Below are 14,087 nucleotides of genomic sequence, written 5' to 3' on the forward strand. Positions count from 1 at the left end.
ATGAAATTCACACCGAGGACGCCTACGCTGACAAAAAAGTCATTGAAAAATTCAAAGATGAAACCAACGGAAAACCCACCACATAGTTAATCGGACTTCGCGCTAAAATGTACAGCTCCGCCCTCGAGGATGGGCATGTCAATAAAAAAAACCTAATGGTGTAAAAAATGCCATCATCGATCATTATCGTCAAGCACTTCATGGCAACCACCTTGCTTATCCACAAAAAAACGAATGCGCGTTCGATGATAAACGTTACTCCACCGATGGCATACACACCCTCGCGCATCCACCACTGAGCCAAAACACATTTGATACCATCAACACGGGTCAATAATCCTCCAATGATACATCAAAAACACAACCAAAACTGATTTAAAACCCCATTTTCATTGCATAGACCACACTGAACCAAAACCCTCATTTGATATTCTTGGATCCACCAAAAACCACACAAAAAGTGGTCTAGAACGCCTCTCTGATAGTTAAAAAAAAAAAAAAAGTGGTCCAAAACCCCCTCTAATACTCTTTGATAACATCAACACTGGTCAAGCATCCTCCTTTGATACCCCCAAAACGACAAAAGAGTGGTCCAGAACCCCCACTGATCCATAACAACTGGTCCAAAGCCCTCTTTGATACCCCAAAAACGACCAAAAATGTGATCCAGAAGCCCCATGGATCTATAACAAATGGTCCAAAACCCTCTTTGATACTATCAACACTGGTCCGGAACCCCCGTTTCACTGCAGTGATAGCCAAAAAGTGAGCCAAATCACGTTCATCTCTTAGACAAATCACTCTATGATACCCCAAAAACTACCAAAAAGTGGCCCAGAAACCCCATTTTTCTATACTCTTTAGCTTTTCGTACCAAACGTTCCTATAGTGGTTATTCCTTATTTGTGATTGTGATGCCACCAATTTTGAAAACAAATTATTCCAATGTAATGGTACCTGGTATCGTTGCAATTATTACAAAAATCATATTTGTACTGGACAGTCTTTAAATTAAAGCCTGCGTCTAACAAAATTGTATTTTGATGGGATGTCTACATGATCACTTGTTATATTTAACACAGACTCAACAGCAAATTAACATCTAACCTGTTTACTTTTGTGCGTTATATGCATTATGCGTTATATATATATATATATATATATATATATATATATATATATATATATATATATATATATATATATATATATATATATATATGCATGCGCAGTGTTATATACTCAGTCCTGTGAAGCATCCATTTCGTACATTCACTTAATTTTGGACGAAAATGTGGTATATAATATATCAACTAAACATTCTCATGCATTTTCTGTATTCCAATATTTCAATCCTTGTCTAGGTAATTACGTATTAATTGATGTTGTATTTTGTTTTCTTCCTTCTCCGAGTATTGGCGCATCAAGTATTGAGTCATTCTAAAGTAATTTAACAATAAATATTTCACTATATGGTTCACATTTTTGCATGTCTTTAACGACGTAACCTTTCATAATAAATTTTAGCAAAACGTTTATCTTCTCTTCCAGGCTTGACTTTCCCTAGGATCCGACATATGTGGGCTTCTGGGTGCACCTGTCAGATACCAGGAATAGAAGTCAGTGTCCTTTCGTACAGCGAAATGGGAAGTCACAGCCTTGATTTCCTACGTCAAATTAGACTGCATGTTGCTGAATCGCTTCAATGAAAATGCTGCTTTTTTAAATAAAAAAACTGGAATTATTAGGTAGAAAGTCTTTTCCGAAACAAATAATCATGCGTGGAAGCGAAAATTAATTTTATGAAGGGATACCCCACCCCACCCCACCCCACCCCACCCCAGGCCTTTACTTTGCTAGCGAAAATTGTTTTGTTTTGTTTGGGATTTTTCTTCTTTTATGATGTAGTCATTTTCACCTTTTTCTTTCGATACAAATGGGTTGATATGTTAAGACAGCACTTGTATAATCTTGACTATCTATTCAGGTTGTTAAGACAGTACATGTTTACTCTTAACGATCTATTCAGGTTGTTAAGACAGTACTTGTATAATCTTGACGATCTATTCTTGTTAAGACAGTACTTGTATAATCTTGACGATCTATTCAGGCTGTTAAGACAGTACTTGTATAATCTTGACGATCTATTCAGGTTAAGACAGTACTTGCAAAATTTTGACGATATATTCAGGTTGTTAAGACAGTACTTGTATAATCTTAACGATCTATTCAGATTGTTAAGACAGTACTTGTATAATCTTAACGATCTATTCAGATTGTTAAGACAGTACTTGTATAATCTTATCGATCTATTCAGGTTAAGACAGTACCGGGTACTTGCAAAATCTTGACGATCTATCCAGGCTGTTAAGACAGCACATGTATAATTTTAACGATCTACTCAGATTGTTAAGACAGTACTTGTATAATCTTGTCGATCTATTCAGGTTGTTAAGACAGTACATTTATAATCTTAACGATCTATTCAGGTTGTTAGGACAGTACTTGCATAATCTTGACGATATATTCAGGTTGTTAAGACAGTACTAGTATAATCTTGTCGATCTATTCAGGTTGTTCCATTTCTTAGAGTAAAAGGTTTTAAATGACATGAATGTAGTATATGGCTGCTTTTAACTACTGGCAACATTAGAAATAGCTGAAATCTGAAGTTCTCAGAATTACACCATGTATATCTTTGTTTAAGATTGTATTATTTTTAATTCAGTGTTATCCAGCTACCTGTCTTAATTACAATGTAACGTAAAATCTTACCAGACAACATTTCTATCACCTGTGTATTAGTCTGGGTGGTTTTGTAATTTTTGTAATTTTCATTTTTTCTGTCTTTACATGGTATAGAATAAGACACAAATATAAATAATGCGGGTCTCTCCATTTATTTCCTACTGCCGATATACAAATTTATTTATTATATATAATTATTATATATAAAACTGTATCATGTCCGTTGCGTCAGAACGTACACTGATGTACAAATCTACAGAATACAAAACATTATTTACAGAAACTCATCCAAAGGTTCCAACCATAAATTCATGTTATTTCAACGGGAAATACATAAAAAATGGAAAAAATACTGGCATTTTTATGCGCACTAGTTGTCAAAAGTCAACAGTTCACATTGAAGTTTGCATTTCTTTCGGAAAAAAGGATCCGGAAATGAATGATAGTCATTTTGTACAGCTTATAACAGCCATTCACAATATGTACATGCTGCGTCCGTTAAAGAAAGATACGCCATTATTGTTTTGTTCTTTTGTTTTACAAAATTAGACTATATAATTACTTGATAAATTGTACATTAATTTTAATCGCATTTTGATTCATTGATTTACATTCAAAACTGTTTAATTCAAATTTATTTTAGAGACGAGCTTGTATATATTTGTTTTATTGCACCGTAACAGCAGCAGGCAGGTGCTTGCATACATAACCATCCATTAGTAACAGTAATACTAACTCTGACAAAAAACGCTAGTGGTGATTTGTTTTAAAATAGTGGAACTGTATTTTCCTGGTCCTGTTGGCTTGGATTGTGGCTGAAATAGACTATAAAATGAAATGCTTAGCAACTGAAAAGTACCATAATTAGCACGAGGACAAGACATACCCTCTAATCTGGCGGCCACAGCACTAGCAGCCATTTTAACTGCCGGATAGGTCAGACTTGTTATCAAGATTGCATCCAAAGATTTCAATGGGCACGATTTGAGAACTGTGTTAACTCCTGGAAAGATATTTGAATAAATTTTGTTGTTGAACTATGTGACACTATTTGTCTGATACACTGTAACACTTTTAGAAGATTTCTAAAAAAACACAAAAAATTAAGTTTTCTTTTATAAGAGAAAAGTTCTAAGGTTAAACAATTATGCAATTCTCTATTTCGAAATAGGGAAATTCTTCTAAAACTCTAACGACTTTGAAACCTAAGTTTAGATGGACTGCAATGCGAGAATAGACTGCAGCCCCATTATGCTTAAATGTTTTCTGGTGCAATGTTAATTAGCAGACAATAAATAACTTCTATTGCGAATGAAACTCAACTCAGAAAATATTCATAGACATTTGCATTTAGAATTCTGAAAAAAATATCACAGTTCGAATAACATTAGTATTAATACCAAGATGAACATCAAGTGTATCTATCTAAAGCACTCGTTTTATTCTGAATCATGCATTTTTAATTTGCAGTGTGTACCTTTGGTAGCGTTCTGTATCAGGACAGTGTCCTGGGGACTGGTTTGCAAAAACTCCGATACGCTGCTTATGGCTTGCTGTAAATACTTGTCCACTTTGTTTCGGAACCAGTCGTCAGGGTGGCTTTCCATCTCCATCAACAACCTACAAAGGGGGAGGGGAGTCTCTTATTAGTATTTATTTATTTTATTTGATTTAGTCACCAGAACTGGACTCCTTTTTTTTGGGGGGGGGGGGTGCCTTGAAATATGTAAGTGAAGTATGTAACGATTGTTGCAAATAATATGGATCTGTTTGACTTCGATCTCGATATAAACAACATTCAAATCCTCTTCATCAAAATTCATCTCACTACGATTGTAAAATTTTTGAGTTAAGGCGAGATGATAAAATTTCTGGTGACTAAATCAAGTTTGGTGATATCTATACTATGACATTCATTACTCATTACAAATGTGGTGCCATAGCTGATAATCAAGTCCTTTTTAAGTAAACAGTCTTCGTTCAACAATCATTTTTTTTATTCGCTCTGAAGAAATATAATTACCAAATACTTGCAGGTTTATACAGGAACATATTAAGACAAAGAACATAGATGGTTTTGCAAATGAAGCAAGCCTGTAAGGTGGAGTATTTATAGACAAGGACCATAACTCTGAAAGAAAAAACGAATAAACTAAAAGAAACGAAAATATCAAACGCTTGAAATGCGTCTGCGTCTTTTAGACACTATGCATATCAGACTTCGTCAAAATATTGTGCCTTGTTTTTTATCCATGCTCTATTTACAAGCAACTTCCAAAGTGAAATATGAACTTAATAGACAAGGGCCATAACTATGTTAAAAAAGAAGTAGAATAGGATAACTATTTAGGGCACGGTACACCAGGGGATGTGAAATATGCATCTTACGCCCTTCTGCCTATCGTAAGAGATGAGTTGTGTAGGCAACTTTTTTGCCCTGGGAAGCGTCCCGTGATGCTGCTGACGATGTGGCCTTATTTGAATGAGTTAGGTTTGTATAAAAACTCTGGCATTGTGTTTTAAGGACTTTAACCTTTATTGCCTTTACCCTTGCTTTGTACGTCTTTTTGGATATGCCTAAACTTACTCGGTATTGTATAGCCACGATTGTGTTGTTGTGTCCTTAAACCCCGCCCACACATCAATCCATATCTCCGAACAGACGTACGTACATATAGATAAACAATCTGTTTATTTTCGTAAGCCGCCGTTGTTGCTGCAGTTCTTGCTACTGTCGCGGTTTGCTCGTTAACGTGTAAAATACAAGGTTTTGAAATTCTTCGCGCGCGCGCGCGCGCACACACACACACACACACACACACACACGAGCACGTGCATTAATGCACCACAAAATATGTTGATTGGTTTCAAACACTAAACCAACTTCAAATGCGCACTGAAGGAGAATTTGGTCTAAATGAGAACACCTAGCATGCCCAACGCAACGTTTGGATACTCATCAACATATGCATAATCACTACCTTTTTTTTTTTTTCTCCGTCCTAACACCGGCCGAGTCATACCAAAAGACACCAAAAGACTGATAGAAATGGTACTAGCAGTTGCCTCGCTTGGCGCTCAGCATTAAGAGGTTAGTGCTAGGGCTGGTCGGCCTGGTGTGAGGATAATGTGATTGGGTGGGACATAATGCTAAATTTATGCGGCATGATGCCCCAGTGCTAGACATCAAAATAAAGTGCCAGGCTGCAGACATCGCAGCGATATGACTGAAAAAATTTTAAAGCTACGTTAAAAATCCAAATCGTAAACACGCACACACATACACACACGCACACACATACACACACGTACACACATACACACACGCACACACATACACACACGCACACACATACACTATTTTTTCCACCTTTAGTTGATCTAATATTCATTTACAGTAGTGTTGCAACTCTATCTTAGTTGACTTATTATTATTATTGTTAGCAGTAGTAGTAGTAGTAGTAGTGGTCGCAGTAAATGTCTATATTTTGTTCTGGAAACATTCTTCTTTGCATAACCTTAAAACACTTTGTTGTTCTAATTTTTCTGCACACAAACCTTTACCTCGATTTTAGTTCTCATAGTGGATATTTTATTTTTTTCCATCCCATGCCATCTTGTTTGTCACATTTTCATGCACATCTCTGGCAGCTGTTAGTCGGTGTCACTATTTTCAGCACTCTGAGTACTTTCATTAAAACTTTTAAAATTATCCCCACCCTTGATCAGTCTAGAAGTGTTGTGTATTCAGTGGCGTAGCAAGAAATCATGCCCTTCCCCGCAAAACATAATTTGGTTCCCACTCCTAATTTAAAAAAAAATTGATGGCAATCTTGTCCAACCCCTCAACCCCGCCTCCTCAGTTGCGGATGATGCTCTTGTGTGGTTGTTCTTTGTGAAGTTTAGTATTCGTAAATTCCCTCGCCTGTATATACCCACACATACATACATACATACATACCTGATTTGGTGATCTGTCACCTTTTTAGGTACGGTACCGTATGAACCATGATTGATAAATGTAGATCCCTCGCGGAGACGAAAATATTCCTGGATGTTAGGACCAAATTTTGTAGACAGCATTTCAAACTTTTTATTGTTTTCAACGCTTTCCTCCATAGCAGATTAATTACTGAACTGAAATTACAAATTTGAAAGCAATGAGACAGGAAACAAGCATACAGAAATAACTAAATGATACGTAACAGATGAGCTGTATCCACTTACCTTACATTGGACTTCGGACTTTGGATTTGGAAAGTCATTACTCACTTGAACGTCGAGAAATTGTTATCTTAGTCGCAGGCTTACCTTGATTGACTAAGTATGCGGCTTCTTACCTGACTATGGAGAAATATACAACACGAACGTGTTCTCTATTAAAGTAAAGGTAATCGATTATGTGATGAAGAAAGCATCCCTCACTTCCATCCTCTTTCGCGGCTGAAATTTGAGTGGGAAGGGGGGGGGGTGCACTCCAAGGTTTATTTTTTTAATTATTTAAGTGCATTGTAAAATATAGCCACAAGTGTTTTGATTTGCTAGTGAAACATTGTAAATTTTGAAATCGTTTGCACGAGCGGATTTTATCATTTATGAGGAAATTTGGAACTATAGTTAATTAACAGTTTAAGGAATGTCGAATAAATTAACATTTTTGAAAGATATGGTTGTGAATTAATCGTAGTTTGGGCCGGAACATTACCAGGATAAATTTTTCAAAGGAAGTTGCTTAGATCGCCCAATCCGTGTATTTTATTTGTGCTACATACATACATACATACATACATACATACGTACGTTGTCGCTATATTTATTTTTTGTTAAAAAGAAGCTGAAATTTGGAGGAAATTTTTTATATAACAATATAATAGGAATCATCCTGTCAAGTCTTTAGGCGGTCATACGCTTTGTATAGGGAACGATGAAAATAGACCAATAAATAACCTAACAATGAAAATACATATCACAGTTTGAGTGTAAAAGGAATGTAAAATGCATTCAGAACTACGATATTAACCCGAATATTATCTTTTTCTCAGGTTCTTCCACCACCAAATATACTAGTCGCCATGTGCTGAAAAATACCGTCAAACCAACACAAACCAGTCTAATAATATATAACCTATAACTGATATGTTACGCTAATTTGATCTTATAACCAAAACGTAACCCCGTAGCCAACATTATGTACAGTGATCACGTGGACACCACTAATAATAACCTCTCCCCAGGTCTCTCTGCAAGCTCTCGTGTTTACTAAATAACGAGGAGGATATTGAATACAGAAGTAACTGACATACCTTTATATCTAGTCTTGAGATGAATAGGGAGGGACCTGTATATGTGTGGAACCAAGGCGTAAATAAAATGTCTTTAAGGAAGAGATTTGATATCAAAGTTCAAACATTATGTGAAGACTTGTCTACATGTACTCCTTAGCGTGTAAGGTTTTGTCACTGTAGCGAAGGTTGTATGCGAGTAGACTCCTTAGTAAAATACTACATTAATTAGACACGATCAAGATTTTTTACTCTTATTTCAATGACAAATTTCAAATTTGATTATCTTAATATCTTTAAGAAACAACACTGAACTTGAATAATTTACTGAATATTATAGAACTAAGAAGTGAAAGCGAATGAGAAAGGCTCCGTAGGAAGTAAGAAAATTCACCATATCATGTTAGAAATCACTATTGTTGAAATCGAGGTAAATGTCATTTTTACCTCCACGGGAACAAAGGTGTTCGACGCGTGATTGATGTTTCAAAAAGAACAATAATCTGAAGGAAGAAAAAAACATACAGAATGACAAATCACCTCAGACTACCACCATGACCCGTTCTGACACAGGACCATGTTAATCATGCTAAGGTAAGTAATTTCCGAAAACTTCATTCCACGCCTGACCCTCGATTTCCTTCTGCTATTTCCGTCTTTGAATGTACACGGCCATAATCTATGGCTTGTTTTACTCCTGAAATTTTATTCTATTCATCAAGCCGTCATTGATTTTTCTGAGTTGCACCAAAGTGAGGGGGCAATGAACAGATTGTATGCACAAAATAGATGTTGCATATATATGCCTAATATAAAAATTCATAAAAAAAAACAAAATAGTTGAGTGAGGTTAAAAAGGTCCATTTTTTATAGGCATAATAAAGCAAAACATAAGAATATCATTTAATTGACCATGAAAGTCGGTGGAAAATTATAAAATAAAAAGCTGATACACCCCACTTCCAAATTTATATATGCATTTTTCATGTCCGAATGCCATTTTTGAGAACATGTAAACACAAGCCATCTCCTTAGGTGACCATCTGGAAAACATTGCGTACTTAATAGCTTGATGCAATTCAAAATAGTTGTCATCCAGGCAGTTTTTGAGTTATTCTACCTGCCTTGAACCAACGTGTCTACTGCTATAAATGGCTAGCTCTGCTACCCAACCGACTACACTGGTCTAAAAAGCTTTACTAATTCTGAGACACTGAGAACAAAAATGATGCTTAAAATTGTTGAATGGCTCTCCTTTTAAAGATATGAAACTGGGTCAGCATATACGACCATTGACTTGGGAATAACGGAGGATAAGTGTGTTATAAAGGGAAGGGATCTCAATTTAAACCAGAAATGACAAAAATACATCTTTGACTGAATCTATGAATAAATCGATGACTGGGTTTGGACAGTACTTGCTTTTTAGACAAAACAATGGATGATGCAATCTGAAACTGGTATTGTGTCATATATGATATGAATTGCATAATGTTATTCCTTGAAGTTATGGATGATGCAATCATAACTAAGCTTACATCACTCTGCCGAACAAATTGCCCTATTTCAGGTCTAGAAATCATAGTGTCGTGCTGTCTTATTTGTCAGTGTTTGATTTTGCAAAGGGACACATTTCTGTTCAGCCAAAGTGAGCAGAGATGCCTCGTACTTTTGTGAACAATGTTGATAATTTCAGAAATGTTTGTGGTGAAGTGACTTTTGAATCACAAATGCGCAGTATAACCACTATCGTTTATAATAATAATAATAATAATAATAATAATAAATATAAATATAATAATTTATTCTTAGAGGGCGACTCATTAGTCAAGAAAACCTATCACCTTTATTTTGGCTGCAAAACTGGAGATCAGGACAAGAGGTGGGCCTTGCATATATACTGAAAGACTTGTGCAACAAATCTTCGCCAGTGGTTTAACAGGAAAAGGAAATCTATGCCTAGTGCAGTGCCAATGATTTGGAGGGAGCCAACAGCTCATATCAGCAATTGTTACTTCTGCATGGTGCATCCAACTGAGAAAGGTGTGTCAAATAGGAAAAAGTGGCATTCCATCAGATATACGCCCAGTACCCCACGGAAAAGGACTGTTGGTTCCTGATGCATCAGAACCATTCTCACTTGAGTCAGACGAGAAAGAGGAAGATGATGAAACTTCTGGTCCTGAACCATCAATGTCACATGAGCCTTATTTTCTCAAATCTTCCTCCCCTGAACCACGTCTCACAACACATGGTGAACTGAATGACCTTGCTAGAGATTTGGAACTATCCAAGAGTAAGGCAGAGCTGCTGGTCTCCAGACTACAGCAGTGGAATCTACTGGCAGGTGATGTTAGGGTTCCCATGTTCCGTTACTTTCAAAAGGAACGTGTCCCATTCTTCTTCATGGAAGGTGATCTTGCAACCTGCAACAACATCGATGGTGTGATGGCAGCCCTCAACATCGTTCATGATCCAGATGAGTGGAGACTGTTCATTGATTCATCGAAGACGAGTCTTAAATCTGTTTTGATGCATAATGGCAATGTTTTGCCATCAATTCCGGTTATTCATGCAGTCCATATGAGGAAACCTATGAAAACATTAAAGAACTTTTGATGTGTATAAACTATAACTAACATCAGTGGCAGCTTTGTGGCGATTGGAAGGTTCTTGCTTTCTCGCTTGGTCTGCAGACTTACTACACAAAATACTTCTGTATTCTCTGCGAATTGCATAATCGTTCGATAGATTTCCACTATATCAAGAGAGACTGGAAAACTCCGACACAAAACAAACATCACTATAGTGTTTCGTAACTTGTGTGGGTATGATAGCTACTTAATAATGCAGTTAGTGGCCACGGCGTCATACTCACCAATAAGCGTGATCCCCATCAGTATGGATAAATACGTGACGTTTAGGCTCGGACAACTAGAGTTCATCCATTCGTTACAGTTTATGACTTCAGCCTTGGATAAATTAGAGAGCAATCTAACAGCGGAGTACTTCGCAATCACTCGTCGATACCATCCAACCAACACGGACCTGCTAACTAGAAAAGATGCGCATCCATACGAGTACATGCACGACTGTAACAACTTTACTGAAACCTCATTTGCCACCAATCGAAGCGTTTCAATCATAGATGTCACGTGAAAGCATTTCACACAAAAAATATGAGCACGCAAACAAGGTTTGGTCCGCATTTAAGTGCAAAAACATGGGTTCCTATCATGATCAGTAATGTGTTGTTGCTCGCGGATGTGTTTGAGACATTCACGTGTGCAACCTCGATCCTGCACATTACTTCTCGTCACAGGGAATGACTTGAGATGCTGTTATCCCAAACCAAAATCGATGTCGAATTGCTCACCGACACTGACTAGCATCTGTTTATTGAGAAATCTCTTCGTGATTTCTGTGGTGAGCCTGACATGCCTGCGTCAACAACCCAAACGTGGACGGGTATGACCCCGGTGCCCCGAATATTTCAATCATGTATCCAAATGCGAATAACCTTCATAGTTGTGTAATGATGCAACCGTTGCCAGTTGGTGGGTTTCGATGGATTGATCCTGGACACCTCGACGTACAAAAACGCGTGTGCGATTACAGCATCGACAGCGACCATAGATAATTTCTTGAAGATGATCTATAATTACCTTAACATTTACATGATGTGAACAACGATTATCCGTTAGCGCCAGAAGCTTTGTCAGTGCCCGGTACGTGGTTGTCTCCGTATCAGTGCTCGATCGTTGATGAATCCGGACGCAAATTTCCTGAATACAAACACGAGATACAAGTCTCAGGACGAAAACCAACAGCGAACTGCGAAACTTCAAGCTGTATCTGCGACTGGATATGCGTGTAACAAAAATCCAACGAGTGCTTGAATTTCACTACAACGTTTGGATGGTGCAGTATATCCGGATGACAACGGATCTGAGAAATAAGGTCACCAATGGATTTGAAAAGGACTTTTTCAAGCTCATGAACAATGCTGTGTTCGAAAAAACCATGGAGAATCTACGCAAACGAATCCGAGTCGACATAGTCTTTGATAGTGATAGGCTTGAAATGCTCATCGCTGAACCGGCCCTTGAATCCATAAAGAACTTTGATAGTGGACATTTTGTCGTTCACAGTAAAAAGTCGAAACTCAAGCTGACAAAACCAATTATCGTTGACTCGCCCGTAATGGACTTGTAGAAGCTGTTCATGTACGGGTTTTAGAAGACAAGATCAAGCCATTTTGCCAGAATCGGGTCAAGTTGCTGTACACCGACACTGACTCGCTACTGAGGCATATCACAAACAACGACTGTATGCGGACATGGCACAACCATGCTTGGTCGATGAATTTAATACTTGCAATTATCCGAAAGAACATCAATAAAAAGGTTGTTGGTATGTTCAAAGACGAATGCTCTGGTAAACCAGTCGAAGAGTATGTGGAGCTGCGATCTAAAATGTATTCAGGCGTAGTTGGACCACACGCTTCTTAAAATAAAAGCGACAGGTGTTTCACATGTTATTGTGCGAAAGGATTCCGGTACGTTATGTACTTGGAATAACATTAGAGCCCGACGTAAATTCGTGTACACGGCAAATATGATACGGAGTCAGAAGCATTCCATGAGTGTTTACCGATGTACCAAAGCTAGTTTGTCTCCGCTTCATAGCAAGCGATAGATACTCCTCGACCGAATCACCGCCAACGCGTATGGTCATCATGCTTTTGCGGATGAAACATTAAAACAGTTCTTGGTGGCAGTTCCGTATTTTCAAGAACAGCTGGTCAACTCCGTGATGGTTCCAAACGGTAATGTATTGGTTGCCTTTGGAGTGTCAGTTCCTTCCAGGATGGCAAATACATCGACGTATTACACCGGGTCAGTAGCATGACGTGGTCCACCTTCTAATTCTCCAGGTGCATATAGATACCGTACAAACTTGTCTCAAAGTAGTTGTAGCGTTGCAGGCTGCAAAATCACTTTCTGAGTAAATATCTTTTGTCGAATCGGGTTCACTGGTTTAATCCAATCGTGCATGTGCCTTCATTGTTTAGTACTGAAATGCCTAATGGAAGACGTGTTATCCATTCGTCAGAGCACTCTGCAGTGCAAGATTGGGCACTCGAGACAATATCTAGTCTAACTCTAGAGTGACCAAAATTGTGTAACACCAATGTAATTCCGGGAATCATATTTGTTAACAGCTGTCAAGCATCTTTGTCTGGTTTCTATGTGGGTGAGATATTTGCCACTGGATTTTCTAATTCACCACTCCTAGACATCATTAACAATTCTTGTGCGCACTGATGACCAAATAACCGTTCTGCAAGTGTGCAATTAAATCATTCCACAATAGCTTGGTCACGATGAATGCTGATATGTCCATCACAAGGCTCGCACACAGTATCTGGTTTACAATGCAGCAACAGATCTGAGAAATTCATAACCAGGATCCACTTGTAACAAGTTTGGTCATGTAAGTGACCCGCGTACATAAATGCGCTGTTACATCTGCGATACTTGCAGAATCTTTCGATGTCAATGGTTCCTCTACTTTATATCTGCTAACATTAATGGTATGTGCGTACTTGTAGGAGTGCAATCAACCTTGTCGATTACGGACACGATCGTATGGAAGAAAGAACAAATAGCCTGATTAACCTCATTTGGTATTTGGACATCTGATCAGCCACGTGAAATTTTCTTGGTACTAGTAGGTAGATTTGCCACAACACTTGTTCGGCCAACCATGTTCGGGCGAGCAACGCCATTAGTTACTTGTGTCGCACTGGCTGGTTTTTTAATATACATTCGGATTGTAAAATGTAATAATGTCTGGTTTTTGTTTCCATTAATTGTTTGTACTAATACTTTTGATGAGCGCTCCGAGAGGCAGAGGCTCCAAGTGCAATCTTGGCCTTCATAGCTCTTTTGACGACCCATCGTGCGATTCTTTCTGCAGCACGTGGTCCTGCGAACGCGTTCAAGTCATGGATGAGATTGACATCGGTGTGTTGACATGTACGGATATCATTTG

At 37.8% G+C, this 14,087-nt stretch overlaps 1 protein-coding gene across 2 annotated transcripts in view; it reads right to left on the reverse strand.

Moving 5' to 3' along the window:
• The window catches only part of LOC149778451 (uncharacterized), a 41,277-nt gene extending 32,945 nt beyond the window's left edge, over positions 1-8,332 (reverse strand). The window contains exons 1-4 of one of the 2 annotated variants that reach the window (XM_089939290.1): positions 8,052-8,332; positions 6,710-6,880; positions 4,226-4,368; positions 3,635-3,751 (exon numbers count right to left, since the gene is read on the reverse strand). In XM_089939290.1, the coding sequence (XP_089795416.1) occupies positions 3,635-3,751; positions 4,226-4,368; positions 6,710-6,867 (418 nt within the window). In that variant the 5' untranslated portion in view covers positions 6,868-6,880; positions 8,052-8,332. Of the gene's footprint in view, positions 1-3,634; positions 3,752-4,225; positions 4,369-6,709; positions 6,886-8,051 lie in introns of both variants that reach the window. The other variant, XM_089939289.1, reaches the window with a different exon arrangement.
• Between the last annotated feature and the right edge of the window lie 5,755 nt (positions 8,333-14,087).

Source organism: Sinohyriopsis cumingii, chromosome 17, assembly GCF_028554795.1.
Source record: "Sinohyriopsis cumingii isolate HCF-2022 chromosome 17, ASM2855479v2, whole genome shotgun sequence".
Lineage (NCBI taxonomy): Eukaryota > Metazoa > Mollusca > Bivalvia > Unionida > Unionidae > Sinohyriopsis > Sinohyriopsis cumingii.